A 25,477-nucleotide genomic window follows, 5' to 3' on the forward strand; every position below is an offset into this window, starting at 1 on the left:
GCGCGGCCTCGGTTTCCCTTTTCTAGGGGAAGGTGGGGGCGGAGTTTGAGCTGCTGACGGCGGAGGGGGCGGAGAGGCGGCCGGTGAGGGCGCAAGGAGCCAGAGCCCCCGGAAACGCCCGAGTCAGCGGAAGGAGGTGTGTGTGGGGGGGGCCCAGGCGGCCTCATCCCCCCGACATCACCGGCCCACCCCCCCACAGCCGCCCCAAAACCTCCTTCAGCTGGCTTGTGAACCCGCTGAAGACTTTCGTCGTCTTCATCTGGCGCCGGTACTGACGCATCCGCCCCCCCCCCCCCCCGCAGCTGACCGCCGCCTGCCTCCTCCCCTGCAGCCTGCTCGGCTCCATCAGCCCGCCATCCTCCGGCCCTCCACCATCCCTGGGCCCACCTGACCGGGACAGTCACCCCCAGGCACTCGCCCCTCAACTCCCTCTCGGGAGTCCTTCCCTCCCGGAGGAGCCACTGGAGGTCACTGCTGGGAACAAGCCTCCGGGGCGTCCTCTGCGATGCTGTGCAGAGAACAGAGGCTCGTGGGTGACCTGATGCTGGTCTCACCGGGCGAACGATGCCCAGGACGGAAGGCCGCCACACGGCCCGGGAGAAGTCCACTCGGCAGGAGGTTCGGGCTGAGGCCCGGCTGCCAGGCGTCCTGCCTTCTGAGGGCCCACCTGCTGCTCCTGCCAGTGGCCAGGTCCCTCCCGCCTAACCTGCTTATGGCTTCTGCCTGTGACGGCTGCGCACTACACAGACTTCACTGACTGATTCTTCACCAGCCCTGAGGGTGGCCTATCAGTTAAGGACACTTTTGGCTGCAAGTAATAGATATCTTGGTCCAAACTGGCTTGAGCAAAAAGGGAATATTTTGGCTTGAATGACTAATTCCCAGGGCTTGTCTGGCTGGCTGCAGGTGCAGCTTGTCACAGGGTTAGACGATGTCACCAAGAGTGGTTCTCCACCTCTGGGCCCAGCTCTGCTGCCCTCTGGGTGCAGCTCATTCACCACAGCCCCCCTCGGAACTGCAGGATGGCTGCAACCTCACGTCCCCCCACGCTCACACCTGAAGGAAAGCTTTCCCAGTCCCAGCGGCCTGGCTCACACTGGGTCACTGCGCCAGGGGGACAGGAGGTACTGATGGGGCCCGCCCCTGGAGGTCAGGGCGGGAGATCAACCCTCTTCCCAAACCCCTGAGAGGGTAGAGGGGGTTCCCAGAGGAAATTCAGGGCACTGCTAACAAGTGGGAATGATTCCTGGGTGGCCAAAAAAACAAGGCTCTCCACAGCCATCACCCACAATTTAGAGATGAGGCCGGTGCCCACAGATTAAATAACATGTCTAACATCTCACAGACTGTACGTGATCACATCAGAGCTGGGTCTCTGATCTCCCTGCTCCAGAGGTTTTGCCATCACTCCCTACTTTGCTTTCTGTCCTCTTGGCTTCTCCCCCACGACTGTCTTACACTGAAGTCCCCTGAGAAATGACTGGACTGACCAGCTTCAGGTCTCCAGGGAGTGGGGAGGTCTTAGGGACTGGTTCTATACTGGGAAGCTATAATGGGAAGCCCTTATGAAGTCCAGGGCTGGGGTCTGATGCTAGCCCTGCTCCAGACGACAACTGCCACCTTCCCTCCCTGGTCTTCAGTTCTGCCCCACCTAGGAGACTGCATAGGGTCTGGCTGGACACCTCTCAGCACCAGGAGCCAGCAAAGGCTGGCACAGAGCAGGGACGGAGATCCAGGTGACTGAACCCAGAGTGGTAGGGGCCCCAGTTTTATTTTTTAAAATGTTTTTATTGATTTTTTAGAGGAAGGGAGAGGGATAGAAACAATGATGAGAGAGAAACATAGATCGGCTGCCTCCTGCATGCCCCCTACTGGGGATTGGGCTCACAACCCAGGAATGTACCCTGACCAGGAATTGAACCAGTGACCTCTTGGTTCATAGGCCACTGAGCCACACTGGCCAGGCAGGGTCCCCAGTGTTAGCTATAACTACAGAGGTGGTAAGCCCAAGCCTGCTCCCAGAGCCTATTACTAGCACTGGAGCCAGACACTTATGAACTTGGGGCACATAGTGGCTTTAAGAAACTCATCCTGCAAAGGTCTAAGCCCCGAGGCCGAAACCAGAAGGCCTACAGAGCACAGTGGAGGAAGGACTGAGAAGGGGGCTATGGGGTCATATCAGTCTAGTCTGAACAAAGCCCTATAAACCAGGAGATGTCTGTGTGGGGCACCCAGAGGGCATCTGGCCTGATCTGTCAGTCCTGATTGCCTTCAACAAGTGGCTGTGATGAGGGGTTGTCCCTGGGCTCCGGCCAGACCCAAGAACCACACGGAGACCAGTGAGTACTATCACAACCAATAGATTTATCAACCTGTGGCTGAGCAGGACTCTCTGGGTGGAGGCTGGGAAAATGACCAGAGCCAGAGAAACCGGAGAAAGGGAGCGACAAGGGGGGAAGAGGACAGCTATGTTGTCTTCCCCAGGTCAATTTTCTTCTGGATGGCTCGTGCCGAGTGGTAGATGAGTGAATCAATGAGTCCAGCCACTGGGGAGAGACAAAGGCTAGCACTGGCTCAACTGGGCCCTTGGCTTGACCTCCAGAGCCTTACTGTCCAGGCCAGCATCTCCCCTTGGTCTTGGGGTGCCCCTTCATCCCAACCAAAATCTGGGGGGAACCAGGCTTTACACTTCCCACCACACCCCAACCCCAAGCAGACACCCTGGAGCTACTGACCTGTGAACATGCCCCCGATGATAGCACACACGCCTGTGAGGAAGTGCGTGAAGGACCTGGCAGAGGGGTGGAGGGATCAGCAGGCACCCCTACTACCACCAGGCCCAGTACCTTCCCTTTCCCCACCCTCACCTGTGCTTCTCTGTCAGCTTCACCATCATGGGCGAGAGCTCGTACAGCACGAAGACTCCGGGAAGCCCCTGATCGCCCAGCAGCCCATTGGCGACCTTCTCATGTCTGGTCACAGAGAACTGATTTGTCCTCAGCACCTGCGACAGGAGGGGAGCCTGGGCTAGGGCCAGGTCTACAGCCTGACTCCCACATCCCCTCCACCCTACCCGTGTCTTGTGTGTTGTGGAAGAGAAAACGAGGCCCTGTGTTGGTAATGAACACTGGGGACCACCTAGACACCCTCTCCCAGCTTAACAACCCCAGCTTCCCTTCTGGTCACCAGCTCTTTAGAGTTTACCAATTCCAGCTCCATTTGGTGGATCCTCTCAATGGGGGCTTGAAGAGAAGCAACTCTTCAAGGCCACCACCATGAGCACCTGGCAAGGCTGGGCCTGACTCCTCTGCAAACTCAGTCCCATGCATTTATCAGTCTGCGGAGGTGCTGTTCCACAGGCCACAGAGGAAAGGGAAGTAGGGGACCCAGGAAGTTAGCTCCCAGCCCAGGACAGACCATAAGGGGCAGTGAGGCAGGCAGTGGGTACTGGAGGAACAGATGGATGCAGCTTCAGCAAATAAAAAGAGCAAGTGTTCTGAAGTCTGACAGCCTGGGGCCTGGGAGGGCACATCACCTGCACTCTCTGAGCCTTGGCTTGTCACCCCTCATATGGCCATAAGAGCAGCACTTAGCTTCTCAGGCTGAAGGGACTCATATGCTTGCCACCGAGAGGGCCTCTGGTATCTGAGCTCTGCAGACTTACCTCTCCACCTAGCTTCATGTACACTGTGGGTACCACCTTCACAAAGTACTGGAACATCATAGAGGCTGCAGGGAGAAGAGAGCACTGGGCATGGGTGTCGGGCAGGGCTTTGGGAGCTGGGGCTACCTCCCAGGCTGGTACCTTGAAGTGCGGTGACATTGGTGCGGTCCAGAGGGTTCACGATGCCTGGGTAGTCCTCCCCGAATGACAGGTGCCGGATGTAGTGGGTCATGTTGATCTGTAAGCAATACCAGTGCCTGGGTATTGGGACTCAGAGCACTAGACATACACAAGGAGCCCTTTGTGGGCAGGCCCCACCCCATTAAAAGCTCTGCAGGGCAGTAGCAGACAGGGACCCTTGGGTCTGGGGAGTGGCTGTGTGGAGATGGGGGTGGGAGGGAGAGTCCTGTCTGGAAGAATCTGAGACAAGCACTCCTATTCCCCACCTAGGGCCTCCTCCTTCAGAGTCTGCAGGCTCCTGGGGCTCCAAAGTTTGAGGTTCCGGCTGTACGCATACTTTAGGCAAACAGAGACTAGCCAAGGGCCCTTTGTGGCAGGTGCTAGCTTTCCCTGAGGTCTCAAGTCAAGGAAGCCTAGGCTGGAGGGGCCCCAGCTCCCTCTCCTGTCCTGTTCTAGTTAGTCTGTGTCACACTCAGCCACTACAAGGATCTTTAAAAATATGCCCGCCCAGCCGGGCGTGGCTCAGCGGTTGAGCGTCGACCTAGGATCCAGGTGATCGGGGTTCAATTCCCGGTCAGGGCACATGCCCGGGTTGCGGGCTCGATCAATGACTCTCTCATCATTGATGTTTCTATCTCTCTCTCTCCCTCGCCTTCCCTCTCTCTGAAATCAATAAATATATATTTAAAAAAAAAAAATCTTAAAAATATGCCGATCTGACTATGTCATGACCCTGGTTATGGTAGGAAAACAGCCTCCCAGTGCCCTCAGGACAAAGACCAGACTCTTCAGCATGGCCCGAGTCCTGTGGTCTGGGGTTCACCTACCTCTTCAGCCTCATGCATCCCCAATGGCACTGGCCCCTGTGGTTCATGAGAAGTACCACAGTCCCTCCTGACCTTGACCGGAATCTCCTATCCAACCCCATCTCCTGTCTCCAGCTGGCACAAACCTCAGTTCAAAAGTTACTCCCAGTTACTCAACTCTCAGTCTAGACTCCTTGTCAGAAGGTGGTATATTTTTCTTTATCTGCTTCCCCAACCCAGGATGGCCCTACAGAGAAATGAAGGCAGCAACTGTCTCCCACCCCATCCGCCCTCTATTATTTCCACCTGGTACGTACGTTGTCGAGGCCGAAGCTCTGCAAGTCATGGACTAGGAGAGAAGGGGGAAAGTGTCACCAGGCGGAGCAGGACTGGCCACCTCACTCTGAGTCCTCGGTCAGGCCACCTCACTCTTCCCTCTGGAGTGTGACCCACCTGGTTCTTCTGACCCCTCAACCCCCCTTTCCCTCCCAGCCTGGCCTTGCTTGAGGGCAGCCAGAAAGGGCCTGCCTTGGGCCTGTGGGAGAGGCCAGGCCCTCCTCGGGGGTCTTAAGAACACAGACCCCACTTCTACCTTGACATACACAGGGAGCCCTTTATGGGCATCACTCCAGGACTTTACTCCCACCAAGGCCATGCTTGCATCTCAGGAAGCAAAACCCACAAACTTTGGTCTCTCATTAACTAGAGCCATAGGCCAATCACTTGAATCCCAATGTGAGGTGGGACCTGAAAATGTTGTCTAAGCTCTTTCCCTGACGCCTCTGCCCCCACCGTCAGAGCCCCTTCAAAGGAAGTCCTATGGTACACTGTACCATCTGTTCCAGAGCAAGTTCTTCTTGCCCTCTGACCCTGATCCCGCCTGCTGCAAGGAACCCCAACTCAAAGATATGTCCCAGGGCTTTTCATAGTCACCCAGCAGCCAGGCCAGACAAGGCCCCAATCCCAGGCCCACCCAAACCTCCCCCCATCCTGGATGGATAGGCTGCCCCAGACGTTGGGCTTGGCTTCCCCAGGGGCAGGGCACTTACTCTCCACAGCATGTACTGCAGCATGGGAGCGAGAAGGGGAGAGAAGGGGGGAAGAAAAAGGAGATTCAGAGCTTTGGAGCAAGATACATGGTAGAAGGGAAGACTGGAGTGTTTTTGCCTCAGCAGCAGGGTCTTGGGCAGGGAAGAGTGTGACTAGGGTTGGGGCAGAAGTATGGTGGCCTAGGAAGAACAAAAGTCCTAGAGCCCAAACAGCCACTTTTCTAGTTGTGTGACCTTGGGCAAATCACTTGCCCTCTCTAGGCCTCAGTAACCTCTGTAAAGGGATGTCCTAAGGACAAGGTAGGATCTAAGATGGAAAAATATTTGGTAAACTTTACAATCTCTCCTCCCTCCCCACCCAAATCAACAAGGATGTCAGGAACTAGCTTCCTGACCTTCAATTAAGCCTGATTGCTGGCCTTGGGCAACTGTAGCTTCATGCTTTGAACATCATTCTGTGGTACAGAACACCCTTCATCCTGGACTCCCTGACTGACAACAGCCCAGGTAGAGAAGCAGAGATGCTGCTGCAGCTTTCAGCACTACCTCCTACTGAGTGCCCTCACGCCCTCTGCCAACAGCTTGCCGACTTCCCACAATCCCAGTGAACCCACCCTTCTCTGGCCCCTTCCACAGTAAAGAGGGGGCTCCAGACCCACCTACCTGTCCCTCCCCAACACTCAGCCTCACCCCCACAAACTGCCTTAAAAGACCACCAGGGCTATCTCCGCTGGGCGCCATTACTATTGCTCACCTTAGTCACTGGGCAGCCCAGGACTGTCAGCTCATCTCTCATCCCCCAGACTCCTGTCACCACTCTATACATCCCCAAATATTCCCAACTTCCATTCCTCCCAGGCCTTCTATGGGCGCTGTTACTCATCAGCAAAACTTCTACATCTTCAACCTCTAAACATTCCCCTCGCCTTCTTGCTCCAGTCACAGCTGGGCTCTTCCTTGAGGGTACTATTTCCCTTGCAGCCCCCCAAGTGGTGACTTTCCCACATCCATCCTTCTTGATCTAAACAGAGGTCCTCCTTGCTCCTAAATGCCACTTCCAGATCACTGTCCCTCTATCCTTCCTAAAACCCCCAGCTTTGCAGCTCATGGCAAACTATTCCACCAACCAGCCCAACTTGTTTTAGTCACTTAGAGCTCCATACAGAACCACCAGGTCAGTCCTCCCACCTCGTTTCTCAAAGGTTCTAGCCACGGCCATTGCTCTCCTATATGACCCTGTCACACTTCCTGGTGATTTCATATCACCCAGCTGCCAATCGAACTGTATCCGAGTAGTCTGCCTTCCCTCCTGCTGCCAAGTCTGAGCTTCCTATACTTCAGAGGCCCTAGATTCTGTCTTCTTTTTCCTTCTTAAGGTCTTCACTGCAATAATTGTCCCTCTCATCTCTGGAGCATCACCTTTTCTCTCTTTCATAGGTAATTCCAATAGCAGATTAACACACTGCATAGCACACATCTTACAAAGCCCTCCCTCAACTCCACATTTCCCTCCAGCTACAGCCCTCTCTCCCACTTGAGCCAACTCCATGAAGGAGTTGTCTACACTCACTGGCTCCAACTCCTCTCCCATTCCTTCCTATGGGTGCTCCCTATCACTCCGTCCAAAAGGTTCCATCAAGGGCAGTGACCATAGCCACGTTATACATCCATGGGCAATTATCACTGACGTCCAGAAGCATCTGACCACCTGACACTATTCTGGAAACACCTCCATCCATTGGCTTTCAGGACCCCACACTCTTGGTTTGCATTCTCACCTCACCAGTGTGTCTGATCAGTCTCCTTGGCTTCCTCCTGATGCCCGTGTCCTCTAATATTGGAGGCCCAGCACTCAGTCCTTTGAACTTTCCTCTTCTCCATCTACCCTCAACGCCAGGGCAATTTCATCCAGTCCCATGGGTTGAAATATGCTGATGACTCCAATATTTGTATCTCCATGCTAGACCTCTCCCCTGAACTCCACACTTGAATAGCCAACTGTATACTGGACATCCTGGTGTCTAAAAGGACACCCAAATGCCATTGATTTGAACCTGTCAAAAGCTGAACACCTGCTTTATGCCCCCCACTCCAACCACCTGAACCGGTTCCTTTCAGTCTTCCCCCTCTCACTAAATGCAACTTCATCCCTCTCGCTACTCAAGTACAAAACTTTGACTCCTCTTTCTCTTATCCTTCACATCCGCTAGCAACACCTCTCAGCTCTACCTTCAAGATATGTGCAGTCACTTCTCACCACCTTGCCCCGCCCCATCACCTTGTGCCTGGACTGGTGACTGCAATAGCCTCTGAACTGGACTCTGGTCTGTCCTTCCCCCTACAGTCTTCTCCATGGAGCAGGGTGCTGTCTGCCTTTTCAAAGTTAAGTCAGATCATGAACCACTTCTTCAGAGCCCTGCGAGGGCTTCCCATCTCACAGAGAGTAAAAGCCCTTACAGGGCTCTGAATGTCCCTCCAAGCAGTACATGACATGGCCCCCTTACCTCTCTCACCTTCTCTCTTTTCTTTCTTTTTTTAAAAAAATATTTTTATTGATTTTTAGAGAGATAGGAGAGGGGGAGAGAGAAAAACATTGATGTGAACATAGATCGGCTGTCTCCTACACAACCTCTACCAGGGATCGAGCCCACAACCTGGGCATATGCCCTGACCAGGAATCGAACCAGTGACCCTTTGATGCATGGGACGATGCCCAACCAACTGCACCACACCAACCAGGGCTCTCACCTTCTTTCTAACCACGTGGCTCCACTCACTCTGTGGCAGACACACTAACTTTCTTACTGGACTTTGTACCCGCCAGCACATGCTCACCTCAGGGATTTGCATTTGCTATTCTTTCTGTTTGAAGCACTTTCCCCCAGATGCCCACAGGGCAGCTCAAATACTGTCCCATTGGTCTTTCCCTGGCCACCCCATATAAAATAGCACACACATGTCCCTCTCACCAAGCCCCTTACCCCCATTATCTATCTTGTCTTTTTTGGTTCACATTACTTAATAGCAGCTGATATACCATATATTTCACATACTTGTTTATTGTCTGTTTATTTACTAGAATGTTTAAGGGCAGGGACTTTGTTTTGTTCACTGCTGTATCCTTAGCACCTAAACCAGCATATGTAGGTGATTACTAAATACCTAGTGCATGGATGAATGAATGAATGAGGATAAGTTTCATTTATTCATTCCTGTGAACAACCCTATGAGGTGGGTATTAGTTATCTTTAGCCCCATTTTACAGAAGAAGAAACTGAGTAGCGCTCACTACCTCCCAAATATGACATAGCTTGGCAGTGGAAAGACCTGTGTTCTAGCCCAACTCTGCTTCCCTCAAAGCCTCACACGCAGGTCATCTGAGACTGGGTGCTACCTTTTAAACAAGTGCCTACCATAAGCCAGGCTCTCTGCTATAGTTTTTAAGCAGCACAAATACCCTAGGGGATAAGTACTATCATCACCATTTTGTAAAGTAGGAAACTGAAGCTCAAAAAAGTTAAGAAACTTTCTCAAAGTTTCACACAGTCAGTAAGGTCTGAAACTGAAATCTGAACCCAGGAGTCTGGCTCCTCAGCCTGTGCTCTTAACTGTTGTACCAAATTGCCACCCTGATATGAGGGTCTTCTCTGGGCCAAAGACAAAAGAACATCAGGCAGGTGAAGGGGCACTCAAACTTGCCAAGGTACCCAAATCTAAGCCTCCCCGGCTGATGGAGGGTCACTCACCGTGCACGTGGGATTGCTGGAAGCTCTTCCCGGGAGCAAAGTGGAAGTTTCCGGCCACCTGTAGAGGATATTCCTCTTATTCTCTAGACCTTCCTTCCTTTCCCTTTGTCTCCTGAGGGCCTGAGCAGACCCTTGATAAACAGTGGAGTGGGCCCAACTGGCCCAGCTCAGCCCCAGTCCCTCCTTTACCTTGTTGACCTCCAAGAAGCCGTACACCTGGCAGCCTTCATTCTTCTGCTCCTGCATCTTCTGGCTGAAGCCCTCTCTCCGGCACTGCTCAATAGTGTCTGGGTTCTTAAAGGCCCAGCCTCGACGGCGATAGGCCTCCCGTACATCCTCACAGGTGTTACAGCACCTGTAGGAGAGGGGGAGCAGGGTGAGAGTGTCAAAGAGGCACAAAAACAAGAGGCTGGCACCTTGGGAAATAAATCCTGAGCTGTTCTGCCCACTACGGAAGCCTCTGTCAGCCTCATTCCTGACCACCAAATGTTCTCAAAGTGTGTTTCCTCAGTGGCAGCAGAACTGTTAAAAATACATATTCCTGCCCAGCTGGTGTTCTCAGTGGTTGAGCGTCTACCCATGAACCAGAAGGTCACGGTTCAATTCCCGGTCAGGGCACATGCCCAGGTTTTGAGCTTGATCCCCAGTAGGGGGCGTGCAGGAGGCAGCCGGTCAACGACTCTCATCACTGATGTTTCTGTGTCTCTCTTTCTCCTTTTCTCTGAAATCAATAAAAACATATTTAAAAACAAAAGAAAACATATTCCTATTCTGTTTGGGGTGATGAAAGGTTTTGGAACAGATAGTGGTGATGATGATTGCACAATGCTATGAATGTAGTTAATGCCACTGAATTGTACATTTGAAAATGGTTAAAATGGTAAAATTTATGGCACATGTATTTTACCACAATAAAACAACACATATTCCCAGGACCCACCCCAGACCTGCTGAATGAGCCTCTCAGGGGTCAGGGGCTGGGAAACATAATAGCAGTTGCTATATATCAAGGGCTTAATAATGTGAACCAGGCCTTCTGTCTCAGTGTTTTATACAGAGTACACAAATATTTAATCTGGACATGACTCTTATGAGAAAGATGTTATAATCATCCCCATTCACAAGGGATGTTATGTGGCAAAGCCCAAGGACACATGGTTGGAACCAGGCAGTTGGACTCAAGAGAGCACCTCTGAACCAGAGCAAGGACCACTTCCGCCTCTCCCCCAGGTCTGCAGCCCTGGGGCAGAGTCTGGGCACAGACCTTCAGTCACTCACACCAGAATCAGTGACCCAGGTACACATTCCATCCCCTCTAAATTCTTGGTCCAACCTCCACACCTGCCAGAGTCGGACTGAGGCTAAGGATGGCTGACAAACAGCCCCTCCCCTCCCCTCCCCCTGCCAGGGTGTGGCTCACTTGATGTCTTCTGTCTCAGCACCGTAGCAGCTCTCACAGCGGTTAGGGTCCAGGGAGTCAGGGTCAAACACCTTCACCTCAACTTTCCCGAGCTCTAAGAAGAGGGCAGAGGTGGGTATCAGTTGGGGCAGAGACAGTGAAATTTGTACTCTGTACTCCCAAGCCCTGCATAGGCCCTTTGGCCTGTGACTTGGGAATTATAAAAGTTATAATAATAGCTAATATTTACATAGTGCATTCTACGTGCCAGGCACTAAGTACTTCTACACATGTATTATTTCTTCTAATGATAGTAACAGTAATAAAACAATAATGGTAAATACTAAATGTCAGCCCCAGATCCCTGTACTTTATATACATCATCTCATTTCATCCTCACAATGACTCTATGAAGGTAAGGTTATTATCTCCATCATACTTGAGAAGATGCTGAGGCTTAGAGATAAGTGACTTTACAGCTTTCAGTTCTAATTCCAAAGTGTATGTCCTTAACTACTTCACCATGGTGCTTCTCAGACTTCTCTTCTTTGCACCGGCTCCCTGACTCTCTACCCCATCATAGCATTGAAAGTTGCTAAGAGAGCAGATCTTAAATGCTCTCATCACACACACACAAATGGTAACTATGTGAAGTGATAAATGTGTTAACTAACCTTATTGTGGTAATCATGTTGCAATATATACATATATCAAGTCACACCTTAAACTTACACAATGTTATGTTTCAACTATATCTCAACAAAGCTGGTAAATAAATTCCATGGTCCATTGTTGTAATTACTCTCTTCACACAACCACAACTCATTGTTCCTATCTCCCTTCATTACACAAGCCCAGCAAAACCCAAACCCTAGATAAATTCAACTCTCTGTGACTACTCTTGCCTGTACCTCCTTCAAGACTGCAGGCAGTCCTATCCTACTTCATTTCACTAATCAGTTCACTCTCCCATTCTCTGAGATGATTAACTTATGTTTTCTTCTCTTCTTATACTTCCAAAATCCCTTCCCCTTTCTTTACTCTTAGCTAATGACCTTGCTGTCAATTTCCACTAAGAGAAGCAACAGAACCTCACTCGTGTCACCACCAAACTCACCCCCACTCCTGCACTCTCCTCCAGCCCCCACCCCACTTCTCTGTTCTCCCTTACAGCAAAACTCATGAAAGGGTCATCTATACTTGATGTCCCCATGCCTCTTCTGCTCTTTGATTAGATTTTCATCCCCAACAGTATCAAAACTATTCCTTTCAAAGTCTCCAGTGACCTCAGTGTTACCAATTGCAATGGTCTAACTCTCACTCCTCATTTTACTGGACCATCAGTAGCTTTTGACACAGTTGCTCATTCTCTCTTCTTGAAACTCTTCCTCTATTTGGCTTTTGGTACATCTCTTGGCTCTTCTACCTTAATGTCTAATTCTTCTCAATCTTCCTTCCTGGGACCTCATTTCCTGACTTCTAAATATTGGAAGGGCTCAGGGTACTATCCCTAGACCTCTTCTCTACCTAAGTTCACTTCCTAGGTCTTGTCATTTAGTTCAGTGGCTTTATTTATTTTAAAAATGTTTTTATTGATTTCAGAGAAAGGGAGAGAGAGAAACATCAATCATGAGAGAGAATCATCGATCAGCTGCCTCCTGCAAGCCCTCTACTGGGGATCAAGCCAGAAACCTGGACATGTGCCTTGACTGGGAATTGAACCATGATCTCCTGGATCATAGGTCAATTCTTAACTATTGAGCCATGCCGGCTGGGCTAGTTCAATAGCTTTAACTACCATCTATACACTGATATGCCTACATTTATTTCTCTAGCCTTCCTCTAAAGTCTAGACTAGTACACACTAGTACATCTAATTGCCTCCTTATCATCACTAGGGTATAAAATGGGCATCCCAAATTTAACATGCCTCAAACCTGAAATCTCCACCCAAATCCTGATCCTCCCCTGAGGGACCACTCTCCAAGACATTCCCAATGATGCCCATCTCATGGTAGTCATGTCGTTAAGTATTCCTCTTCCACAATGAGTAAGACTGAACTGTGTAACCACCACTATATTGCAGAAATGATGGTGTGCAACTTTTGAGGCTAGGTCATTAAAGTTGTGATTTTCACCTCTCTCCTAGGTCACTTGCATAGGGGGAAGCCAGTTGCCAAGCTGTGAAGACACGCGAGCAGTCCTACTGAGAGGTCCATGTGGCGAAGGCACTAAGGCATCTTTCCAACAGCCATACGTGTGAGCCCTTTTACACGCAGATCCTTGACCCTGGTCAAACCTTCAAATGACTGCAGCCCCAGCTAACAGCTTCACTGCACTTTCATAAGGCCCTAAGGCAGAACCACCCAATCAGCCACTCTTGAATTCCTGACCCACAGAACAAATGTTTGTTGTACTAAGCCACCAAATTTGGGGGTAATTTGTTACACAGTAGTGGATATAAAATGTTATTCTCCCCCCCCCCCCAAAAAAAATCCTCTTCCTCCTCTCTGGTCATTCTTATCTCAAGTCATTCATTTGCGCAGGCCAAAAGCCTTGGAATCAAAGCCTTGACTACTCTATTACACCCCACATCCAATCCTACAGCAAATCCTATTGGTTTTACTGGTGTTCAACATGTATCTATTGAATAAATGAATGATAAAACTTACCAACAGAGCAATCCCTAAGGTATGAAAAATCACAGCGTTTTTTTTTTTTAAAAATCCTCACCCGAGGATATTTTTTCCATTGCTTTTCAGAGAGAGTGGAAGGGAGAGAGAAACATCAATGTGGGATATGATTGGTTGCCTTCCACATGCACCCCGACTGCGGCTGGGGATGGAGCCTGAAACCAAGATACGTGCACTTGGCCAGAAGTGAACCTGGGAACCTTCAGTCCATAGGTCAACGCACGAACCACTGAGCCAAACCAGCCAGGGTAAAAAATCATAGTTTTGAGAAGGGGTTTGTATGGTGGAAAACTGAGTTAATGGAGGCATTGGGAGGCTGCCTAGAGAGAGAAAAAGAAACTAAAAGTGAACAGCTACTCTCCTAGGCACTGTACCCATACTGCTTCATTTGATCCTACAGTTCCATGTGGTGGGTACCGCTGTTTATCACTTCTTTATAGCCAAGTCACTGACTGAGAAAGAAAAAGCTAAATCTGAACTCAGGTAATCTAAGTCAAGAATGTAAACTCTTAACCTTAAGCCACCCTACACTCCAAAAGGGGAGAGCATTAAGGGCTCTTAGCCAACAGGATAGGAAAGCAAACAGTCAGAGAAGCTTGGGTCCATCTAGAGAAGTCAGCCAAGGCAAGAGCACATAGGACCCATCCTCAAACTTCTGTTACTCAAACCATGATATGCAAGAATTGAGGACCTCTGAGAATAACAGTCAAGTAGAGTACTCCACATATAGAGGCCAGAAGCCTGGATTTCAGCCCACTCTGATTAATAGCTGGGGGACCCTGGGCAAGCCATTTGATTTCTCTGGGTCTTAGCTGCTTCACTGGTCACTGGGCCAACCATAGACCACTTGCCAGAACGTAGGGCTTAGGCATGTCCAGCTCTGGGATCTGAGAATAGGGCTCTTCCCCCAGTTACCATGACGCTCAGCCTCTGAGCTCACGGGTGTGCCATCCTTGTCTAGCCGTTGCTTGAACAGGTTGTGTTCCACATCCAGCTGCTGTTCCCCAGCCACATCCATGGCATCGATGCTCAGATCTGGAAGTAGTAAGTCAGGGTAAGGTACTGGGATCCTAGGGGCAAGGGAATCTGGGTTTTGGAGGGTGTAGGGGGAGGCCGGGCCTGTCTTGAGGCAGCAGTGGGTTAGGGGAAGGAGGCTGCCTTGGGGTCCAGTCCAGAACCTAAGGCTGGAGGTGTAAATCTGGAAGCCCACCTGAGAACCCTGGGACTTGCAACTCCCACCCAGGGGAAGGTACTCACAGGCACAAGGCATGTGCGGAAAAAACACATCGATGTTGATCTTCAGTTTATCTCCCCGTGACTTGTCCACGTAGAGTTCAGGATGCACCTGGGGCAGCACTACGTCAGGGAGATTTGGCCCCTGCCTTCTTCCCCCCATCCCCGTCCCCAAAGGTCCTATGCCTAGAATGTCAAGGCCCCGCACGCACTAGGCCCCGCCCCTTACCTCTGTGGTTAGGTAATACTGAAGCTCCGACAGGAACAGCAGCAGCATGAGAAGGCCGCTGACAATGGTCACTGCAGGGCAGGGAGCGAGGGTCAGAACGGCCTCAGCTCAGCTCCCTCAGCCCCTGGCAGGCCAGACCGTGCAAGAGCCCCGCCCAAGCTCCAGGACACCCCTCTCCCCGAGACCCCGGCCCCGCCGCCGCCTACCCGTGGCGCCCCCACAGGTCTTGACCCGGAAGTCCTCCAGAGTCTTAGGGTAGGCATCGAACTGCTTCAGCTTCCCCAGCGCCTCCATGGGGACCAGCCGGAAAGGGGTGCCAGCTGGCCCGCCCCTGCAGCCTCCCGCTTCCGGCCAGGAGCCTGAGCCCCGCCCCCTGTCCGCACGCCGGCGCAGCAACGCGCACGCTGGGCCCCGCCCCCGCCCGCGTTCCCTTGGGGCTGCCGAGCCGGCGGGTGCTGCTGGCTCCTCGCCTGGACGCCGCGCGCCGGCAGGGCGCCGCCCTCAGTCAGGGCGGCCCCGTGGGGACCACGGCGCCCGAGGCGGTCTCCGCGCGGTAGGAACAGCGGTAGCAGCATTCGCTCGCCTAGCTTGTGCTAGGAACTGCGCCAAGGGCTTCACATCACTCTCTTGGGACAACTTGGAACCTTCTAGAACAGTGGTTTTCTTTTCTTTTTTTTTAAGGACTATTTAAAATATAAATATATATATATATCTTTATTGACTTAAGAGAGAGAAGAAGGGAGAGGAACAGAGAGAGAAACATCAATGCCTCCTGCACACCCCACACGGGATGGAGCCTGCTACCCGGGCATGTGCCCTGACCGGAATGGAACCACGATCTCCTGGATCCCAGGTCCATGTTCAACCGCTGAGCCGCGCCCTGCCAGACTAGAACAGTGGTTTTCAAAGTTTCCCCAACCAGCAGCCTCATTATCATCTGGGAACTGGTTAGAAATGAAAATATCGGGCCCAACCACAGACCTGCTGCATCAGAACCTCTACAGAAAGTAGGTGTGACATACCCATTTTATGGAGGGACACTGGCCTGGAGAAGCTAGGTTACTTGCCCTCATCCCAGGTAATTAATGGCAGGGCTTGATTCCAGCCCATCTCTTCTGGACCTCAAAAGACTGGGAGCCAGGGTCTTTGGGTCGATTTTACTCAGACAGCATCAGTGCTTCTCCTGAGCGTGTCTCATGGCGGTGTAGGACCATTTCAGGGATGTAGGACCAGGACTTTGATGAGAGGTAGCACTGGGGACTGTGGGAGTCTGTAGGAGAAAGTGACATGCTAGGTTAGAAAAGTCTTCCAGGAGGAGGAGGAAGGAGCCAAATGCCGGTGGCAGCCTGACTGGGGAGAAGCTGAGCAATGCCAGAGTCCTCCTCTGCCCTCAGGCTGCAGGGGAGAAGGGGGGGACTAACTCATATTAATTAAAAACTGACAATATGCTAACAGGTCTAATCCATTCTACCATTAGAACAACCCTGGGAGGTAGGTGCTATTTCAAACCCCATTTTATAGGTGGGGAAGCCAAGAGAGGTGAATTAAAGTTGCCCAAGGTTGCAGGGTTAGTTAATGGGGCAAAGCTAGTTATCAAGGACTGTTTTTTTCTGCCTCCAGAGCCTGGGTCTTTTCCACGCATAAGCTGCCACCACCAAGTGTGAGAGGCATCTATTCTCAGATGGATGCCCAGGGTAAACCTTAGAAGAAACTGTCCTCTCCTCTCTGACCTGTGTCCATTCTGTGCCCGTCCATGTTTGACTTCAAAGCTGTCCCTCCTCAGTGGGCCTCCAGGCTAAATGATGCACTCCTTCACTCCTTCAACACGTATTTATCAAGCTCTTTCTATTTCCCAGGTCTCCCTGTTTTTTGTGAATACCTGGTGAATAAGGACGTGTTAGGGGGTCTCGGGGCCCAATTAGGGGAGCTTCTAGGGACTTCAATAATACAGGAGTCAGGGAAGGAACACCAAGTGAGTGACATTTAAAATGAGACCTGAAGTGTCCTGGCCTGTTTGGCTCAGCAGTTAGAGCGTCGGCCTGCAGACTGAGGGGTCGCAGGTTTGATTCCGGCCAAGGGCACGTATCTCGGTTGTAGGCTCGATCCCCGGCCCCGGGGAGCTTGTGGGAGGCAACCAATCGATGTGATGTCTCTCTCACACTGATGTTTCTCTCTCTCTCTCTCCCTCTCTCTTTTTCTCTCTCTCTCTCCCACTCTCTGAAAAGCAATGGAAAAAATATTCTCTAGTGAGGATTTAAAAATAAATTTTAAAAAAGAAAATGAGACCTGAAGAAAGGGTCGGAACTAGGGAGGTGAAGTGCTGAGGGTTGGAGTGGGAGGAACTGCAATTGCAAAGGTCTTGGGGCAAGATGGAACTTGGAAAGTTCTAGGAATAGGAAAAAGCCAGAATGCCTGGAAAATGTATGAGATGAGTGAGGATTTTGGATTTTTAAAAAATATATTTTTATTGATTTTTTTTTTTTTTAAGAGAGAGAGGAAGGGAGAAGGAGAGAGAGAGAAACATAGATGTGAGAATTAAACATGACATTGATCTGGCAACCTTTCAGTGCATGGGACCACACCCAACCAATTGAGCCACACTGGCCAGGGCAGGATTTTGGATTTTATTCTGGGTGCAATGGGATGCCATTTTAAGGATCCAAGCAGGAAATTAGTTTAAGATCATGCCAGTTACTGGGTGAAGAATGGATGAGGGATGGATAGAACAGAAGCAGAAATACCAGTTAGGAAGCTGTTGCAGGCTATGGGAGAAAAATATTATAAGCCTGTCTTTAGAAAGAAAAAATAGAAGTCAAATGTGAGCTTCCATTTTAATAAAGGAATCAGTTTTTCTCTGTAAAATACTTTGCTGGCTGGATATGTTCAGCTAGGGCAGTGGTTCTCAAAGTGTGGTCCCTGGAACAACAGCATTGGCACTACCTGGAAACTTGTTAGAAATGCAAATTCTCAGTCCCTCCAGACCCCAGGAAAACTGAATGGGAAACTCTAGGAATGAGGCTCAGCATCCTGTTTTTATTAAGGCTTCCAGGTGATTCTGATGCATACTCAAATTTGAGAAGCACTGAGCTAAGAAGAGTCTCAGGCAAACACTTTTATTTGCACAATGGTGCAATCCATCTAAGGAAGAACCTTCTTTCAATATTTGTAGAGCATTATTTAAATAATTATATGTCATAAAACAATAATCAATGAGAAAATGAATTATAAAGGCTCTAATTCTAGAGCCATATGCAGATTTAACCTTCTGCAAAGCATCTTGAAATGCTGAATAACAAGTATCCCTTTGAACATATAGCTGACTCATGAAAAAATAAGAAAATTCCCAGGGGCTAAAAGTGAAATAATTGAAAAGGTGATAAACTTGTGAGCTGATTTTGTGGCTCTGGGGATGGAGCAGAGAGTTGGTGGTTAATGGAGCTGGTGTGTCAGCAATCTACACCCTTAGGTTTTCTTTTTTTTTTTTAAACACCATAATAATTTATATTAACATAGACAATTACATTTTACAAAGCACCTTTATGTAAATGATTTTGTCCACTGAAGATAATATGTGTTAGAAGCTGTAATTTGGTAAGATGCTACATTAGTTTTAAAAGGCTTTGGAAGGAAGTGGCTTTTTTATTGGACTTCAACAGATGGGAAAAAAATAGTTTCACAAAGTATTTTTTTTTGTTAATCCTCACCTGAGGATATTTTCTCCATCGATTTTTTTAGAGAGTGGACAGGGAGAGACAGAAACATCGATGTGAGAGAGACATATCGATTGGTTGCCTCCTGCATGCACCCCGATGGCTACTGGGGATTGAGCTTGCAACTGAGGTACATGCCCTTGACAACAATCAAACCTGCGGCCCTTCAGTCTGAGAACTGATGCTCTAACCACTGAGCCAAACGGACTAGGGCCACAAAGTACTTTTTAATCAGTGTAGCCTGAACTCCCCCATGACCATATTGTACTTGTTTTATTATCACTGTCAAAATAGATGTGTATGTCTTCTTTGGGTATTGGATATTAATGCCTATATAGGGAGAAGAGATGATACCCTGAGATATCAATAAAAAGATGGGATCTTGACAGAGCTAGACCAATAGGAAGACGGTAGGCTAGAAAAAAATTATACACTTGTCTCAATTTGTGTCCTGGATGGGAAGACAAATACATAAAAACAAAACATTGCTGAGACATCATAATCATACATACTGCATGATTCCATTTATATGAAGTGATCTAACAAGACAAATCTATAGAGAAAATAGGTTAGTGGTTGCCTAAAATGAGGAATGGAATTGACGGCACATGTGAATGAGGGATCTCCAATGGAGAAGTCCTAAAACCAGATCGTGGTGGTGCTTGCACAGCTGAATAAATTTACTAAAAGTCATTGAATCATACGCTTAAAATACGTGAATTTTATGGTATGTATATTGTGCCTTGATAAAGATGCTGAAAAGCAAAGCTAACATTTTCGTCGTCGTCGTTGTTAATCCTTACTGGAAGATATTTTTTCCATTGATTTTTTTTTTTTAGAGAGCGTGGAAGAGAGGGGGGAGAGAGAGATTGATGTGAGAGAGACACATCAATCGGTTGCTTCCTGTACACACCCCAGCATGCAACTCAGGTACATGTCCTTGATCAGGAATCGAACCCATGACACTTTGGTCCATGGGCCGAAGATCTAACCACTGAGCAACACTGGCCAGGGCTGATTTAACTTTTTAAAAGATCACTTTTTCCAAGGGCTAGAAAAAAGAAAAATGGGAATGACGTTTTAATGGGTACGGGGTTTCCTTTTGCGGTGATAATATGTCCTGGAACTAGACAGTGGTGATGGTTGCATAACATTGTGAATGTATTGTCTCTGGATTGTACACTTAAAAAAACAACAACAGCCCTTTAATTTTTTTTTACAATTATCATCTCTTACTTACAATTATTGTCACAACTAGCATCACTCTTAGAGAATAGAATTGAAGAGTTGAGGAATGCTTTAGTTTATTCCCTCTTATTTTAAGAAAGATGGAACCAAGACCAAGGAAAGATCAAGTTGACCTACCAGTGTCACACAGCTCACTGTTGCTGAGTGGGGACAATGCCTACATCTCCCAACCCGAAGTCCAGTTTCCTTCCCACATACCTGGCCCTGCCTAAGGACAGAACTAGGTCTCCTCCAGGATGCCTGAAATGGCCTATTGTTCCTGTCTCTTGGAGTCTTGAATGGTTACTGTTTTCTTCGTCTTAGGAAGTTCCAGAACCCCATTATCCACCTCCAACACTCTACTGTGATTCTTCCCAGTCTGAATTCCACGGCATCACAAAGAGCTCCAAACACTTTACCAGCACCAATGAAGAGTCTTACAGAGGAATCCACTGACCACACTGATTGGAGCACGTGAGCATGCAGAGCCCATAGGCTGGCTAGCAGGGAGAGGGATGGGAGAAAATATTCTGACAGAGGTTTGCTACTTTGTTTTACTTTTTTCATTATTATTTTTTATTGAATTTATTGGCGTGACATTGGTTAATAAAATTATGTAGGTCTCAGGTGTACAATTCTATAACACATCATCTGTATATTGTTGTGTGTTCACCATGAATTGTACACTTTAAAATGATAAAGTTTTTGAGTGTTTTATAACAGTAGAAAGATTTTATCAATTGACATAAATAAAACAGCAATAGAGTTTACTGTGCATCTTTTTCTAGATGATTTAAAAAATCTTTTTATTTTGAAGTAACTATAGGCACATAAGAAATTGAAAAAAATAGCTCTGGCCACTGTGGTTCAGTGGTTAGAGTGTCGGCCTGAGCACCAAAGGATCTCAGGTTCAATTCCCAATCAAGGGCACATGCCTGGGTTGCAGGTTCAATCCCCAACCCCTGTTGGGGGCCCGTGTGGGGGGCAACCAATCAATGTGTCTCTCTCACATTGATGTTTCTCTCTCTCTCTCTCCCTCCCTCTTTCCCCAACCTCCCCTTCCACTCTCTAAAAAAATCAATGGAAAAAATATCCTTGGGTGAGGAATAACAGAAATAAAAAAAAATAAAGAAATTGCAAAAATAGTAAGGAGAGGTCCCATGTACCCATCACTCAGTTTCTCTCTCTTTCTTTTAATCCTCAATGAAGGATATTTTCCATTGATTTTAGAGAGAGGAAGGAAGAGGAAGAGAAACATTGATGTGCAAGAGAAACATCAAGTGTTTCCCTCCCATAAGTGCCCCGACCAGGGATCAAACCCACAACCTAGGTATGTGCCGTGGCAGGGAATCGAACCTGTGATCTGTTTTTGGTGTATGGGACGATGCTCAGTTTCTCTTAATGGTAGCATCTTACCATATAGTACCAATAATACATTATCCAAACCAGGAAACTGACATAGCAACAATTAACTGGACTATAGGCTTTACTCAGATTTTTTGGTGAATTGTTTTAAAAGCTATAAAATACCCTGCTAGGATTGAATTAAGGAGTGAGAGTGGAGATGAAGAGAGGGCAGTTTGGAAATAGAAGCAAGTGGATTAAAAATGGATTTGGAAATCAGAGGAGCGGGAGAAATCTCCCTCTGCCTTCAGCAGCTGGGGGAATGGTAGGACCAGTTAGAGACAGAGAAGTCTTGGGAAGGAATTGGTTTAAAGGGAAAAATCTGAGTTCAGTCCCAGGCTTTTTAGTGTGAGAGGTCTCTGAGACATCTTAGTGGAAGTTCATAGCTGTAGGATATACAGTCTAGAGAGGAGAAGGGAGGTCTGAGCTGGCTCCACAATTGGAGAGAGAGATCACACATAAACAGGGTTTAAATTCCCTCTCAGCTCTGTTCGTGTATCCCAAAATGTTCATTAAATGGTTCTAAGTCTTCTGGATGCAGAAGTAACGAAGACAAAGTCGGTCCCTGTCTTTGTGGCTTTTATGTTCAATGTAGACAGCTTGTGTATTACAGACTGGAGAGGGTGGTGGCTTTGCCCAGGCAGGCAAAGGAGGGAGGTCACAATGTGTACTTTGTGATGAGATCTATGATATATCTGTGTGGCAGATGGACCCCACTGAGAGCCAAGCTTTCCTCCTGCGGGGAAGATACAGGACATACCATATATTATCTTTCTGCTCCCGCACCTTCCATCCGAGGCCCAGTTAAAGTCCTATTTGGAGGTGAGCAAGTGGGTAAGGAGGCAGAAGAGGGGGCCTGGGAGGAGGCATGGCGTGAAGGGGTGGGGAGCCATGGAGGCCAATGGGACAGAGGCCTCCAGGCTGTTTGTGGGCTTATTCCTTTCTTCTCCCTGACCCTGGCAGGGAAGCCAGTCTGCTGCCTGCCCTGGAAGCCATTGCCTAGGCCAGACATGAGGTGCATGTGGCAGATTTTTGTCCTATGGGTCTTCTGGGTGCTCATCTTGTGCCTGATGGTCCCTTGCCTGGATCGGAAACCAGAACCAGCACCCCAGGAAAAACTGACGTATTTGGTACCATGGCGTGGCAACTGCCTTTGGTTCAAGTTCAGGAAGTGTGGCTGCCCATCTGGGTCTCTCAACTACTCCCTCTGCCACCACACAGTCAGAGAACAGAACTGGTTTGATGCATGCTATGAGAAGACCATGGGGTACCTGATGAGAACAACAGAGTCCATGACCCCCGATGCTGTGCTTTGGTGGTTGGTCAGTGGTTAACACTGGGCCTGACTCCTCCCTTGTCCTTCCCAGGCCTAGCCCATCTCCCACTTTCCAGCCCAAACCCCTACCCTTGGCCCTGGCTTAGTGCACCTCCCATTGTCAGAGCCTCAGCCCCTGACCTCTGGATGGAGCTCTCACCCACCTGGGTCTGCTTTCCTTCCACCCGGAGCTGACATCTGAGTCCTAGCCCTCAGTCTTCTCCCTCTGGCTGTTTCCAGGGCATGAACTCAGCAAGTGAGCTGGGCAAAGTGTGGGAGAAACTGTTCAAGGTGATCGCCAGACCCTCAGTGAGCCATAATGATCTGTACTGCGGGACGTGTGTGCTGGTGGGGAACTCAAAGGTCCTGCGGGCTTCTGGCCTCAGCAACAATGTCACCCAACACACCACAGTTTTCCGGTGGGTGTTGAGGAGAGGGCAGGGAGCAGGGGTTCCAGACCTGTCCCCAGAGTTCTGCCAGTTTCTGTTCTCCTTCCTAGGACGAGCCAGGCCCCTGTTCAGGGCTTTAAGATGGTAGGGAACCAAACCACGGGACGCTTCACCTGCCGCAGGAATGTTGGGGTCCAGGGATCCTGGAGACAGCTGCTGCTGCTGCTCCTGAAGCTTTCTGGTCTGGCATGGACTTCAGATGCTCTGAGTCAGGAGGTGAAGTTCTGGGAACTTAGGCATTCTTAGCATGGAGGTGAGGGGAGGTCAGTGCAGGGTAACTTACTAAGGACAGCTGCAGGACATTCCAGGTCCCAGGGGCTGCTGAACTCTCCACCTCCTAATTCTTTCTTAGATTTTGGAAGAAGATCTAGTTCCCTAGTGCAATGGAAGATAGCACAGACCAGGTAAGGGGATGGGATGGCTGTGGGCTGCTGTGGGAAGGGCCCCAGGTAGGGCCCCTGCCCCTTCTTCCCCAGGTCCTTGAGATCAGCCCCACCTTCCTCAGATACAACCAGGGCAATAGGCTGCATAACCAGGGTCAGTATCCATCCCCAGGGCTCATGGCTCTGTTCCGTGCCTTATCCATCTGTGAGCCAGTTAAGTGTCTTTTCCCTTCCTCACTTAAAACTTCTCACCCCTACGCCTTCAGCATAGAGCCTAAAACTTTCTGCCTGGCTTTCAGGACCCTGCACGACCTGACTCCTCCCCTCCTCCCAGGCTCACACACTGGGCTTCTTGGCATTCCCTAAACATACCAGCTGCCTCGTGCCTTCTCACACACTGCTCCTTCTGCCTGGAATGTCCTTCCCTTGTCTCCCTGGGGAATCCTCTCTCCCCAATATGAGGAGCAGCTAGTTGACGCTTTCTTTTATGGGCTCTGGAGTCACTCTGTGTGTTCAGAGTCTGTCTTCCCTGGAGAAGGTGAGCTTCATTCTCCTCCCAGTTCCAGGAGGCAGCCTGTCACATTCAATGCTGAATAAGGGGAGGTGGGACAAGGATAGGATTCAGTTCATTAACACATACATTCATCTCTCATTCACCAGGATGCCCGCTTTGGATTTGTATCAGAGAAGCAAGGAAAGTGGGAGGATATTAATCAGAACATGCATAGCACAGAAACAGAAATGGAAGTCAGCAAGAATGTGTGGTGGGCAAGCTCACCCTCCACAGCTGATGCCCTGCAGAGTCCACACAAGTCCTAGTCCTTCGGTCCTGGAAACAGGAAAGTCTTGGGACTGTAACAGCAACAGCAGGACTACGAGGACTTTCAGGGGTAAAGGGCAAGAGGAACTGTGTAGACATTAGTTGGGTACTGAATAAAATCCTGGTCTGATTTTCTTACCTGTGAGGACAGTGTCAGGAGAAGAAAGGCCAGACTCGATTTCCAGATCTCAGGGGCAATATTTACATGACTTTCTCTGCCTACGCCCTTGGATCATGCAGATGTGTAAATTTAGACCCAACCTCATAAAAATTGCAAGCCTAGACTGAGTTCTTGGGGAGGCTTTTTTCCAATGGAATGAAAGAGATGAGCCTCCGCATTTCATCCTATGCCGGAGGGTGACTTTTTTCTACCTCAGCTTTTCACTGAAGGCTCAGCTCTTTGAGATTCCCAGTGTTTTGCTCCAATTCTCTGCCTCTCCTGTGCTCAAGGGTCCTCTGCCCATATGGGCATCCCACTCCTAAATTCCAAGGCAGCCACTCAGGCAGCTCGAGCACTCCCCATGCTGTTTTCCATTTCTCTTTTCATTTCTGGCATCTGGATACTTCCTGTTTTTCTTCCTCTGCTCAGCATTTAAAATAGTTTTTGGTAAAAACTATGTATATGCTTATACATTTTCCAGTTAACTTAGGAAGGATACAAAGACATTAGGAATAGCAAGCAGTTGCCTCTGGGGAGGAGGCTGGGTAGGTAGAGAACTAGGCGGGGGGTGGATTCTTTCTTTTCATATATTTTTGTACCTTTTGGCCTGTGTACCACAGACCCATATTATACATTCAAAAATAAACACAATTTAAAAAATTAATACTATGTTTTGACCAGCAGTTCTGAATTTTTTGTAGTAAGAGCGTTTTTAGATTATCTTTTAATTCATTATTTTGCTAGAACTGGACGCAAAACTAAGTCTTCATAGGTCTTCATAGCTCTACTGCAGTTCTATGAGCTGGGTGAGTATGTGATAAGGCCAGTGAGTTCCATGGGCAGCCACTCATTGCCTTATTGCTGTGGGAAACAGTTTGGCAATTCACAGAAAGTTAAACAGAATTACCATATGAGCCAGCAATTCCACTCTTAGGTAGATACCCAAGAGAAATGAAAACATATGTCCACATAGAAACTTGTACACAAATGTTTATAGCAACACTACTCAC

The 25,477-nt window shown here is 49.0% G+C and overlaps 2 protein-coding genes across 2 annotated transcripts; one reads left to right on the plus strand and one right to left on the minus strand.

Annotated features, from left to right (window-relative positions):
- Window positions 1–2,344: 2,344 nt before the first annotated feature.
- ERGIC3 (ERGIC and golgi 3) lies at window positions 2,345–15,372 on the minus strand. Its single transcript, XM_081148630.1, has 13 exons — window positions 15,206–15,372; window positions 15,000–15,070; window positions 14,795–14,882; window positions 14,453–14,572; window positions 10,866–10,959; window positions 9,635–9,800; window positions 9,446–9,503; window positions 4,968–4,999; window positions 3,806–3,902; window positions 3,665–3,729; window positions 2,868–3,004; window positions 2,736–2,791; window positions 2,345–2,546 (listed from the first exon to the last, which is right to left on the minus strand). Exons 1-13 carry the CDS (start codon window positions 15,291–15,293, stop codon window positions 2,467–2,469), a joined length of 1,152 nt encoding a protein of 383 aa, XP_081004756.1. The 5' UTR covers window positions 15,294–15,372; the 3' UTR covers window positions 2,345–2,466.
- Window positions 15,373–22,052: 6,680 nt separating this feature from the next.
- LOC308562324 (CMP-N-acetylneuraminate-beta-galactosamide-alpha-2,3-sialyltransferase 2) lies at window positions 22,053–23,350 on the plus strand (the record flags this gene model as incomplete). Its single annotated transcript, XM_081148318.1, has 4 exons — window positions 22,053–22,162; window positions 22,304–22,662; window positions 22,896–23,074; window positions 23,155–23,350. The coding sequence occupies exons 2-4, from the start codon at window positions 22,351–22,353 to the stop codon at window positions 23,348–23,350; spliced, it is 687 nt and encodes a 228-aa protein (XP_081004444.1). The 5' UTR covers window positions 22,053–22,162; window positions 22,304–22,350.
- Window positions 23,351–25,477: the final 2,127 nt, after the last annotated feature.

This window comes from Miniopterus schreibersii (genome assembly GCF_964146895.1).
Source record: "Miniopterus schreibersii genome assembly, chromosome: 10".
Classification (NCBI taxonomy): Eukaryota; Metazoa; Chordata; class Mammalia; order Chiroptera; family Miniopteridae; genus Miniopterus; species Miniopterus schreibersii.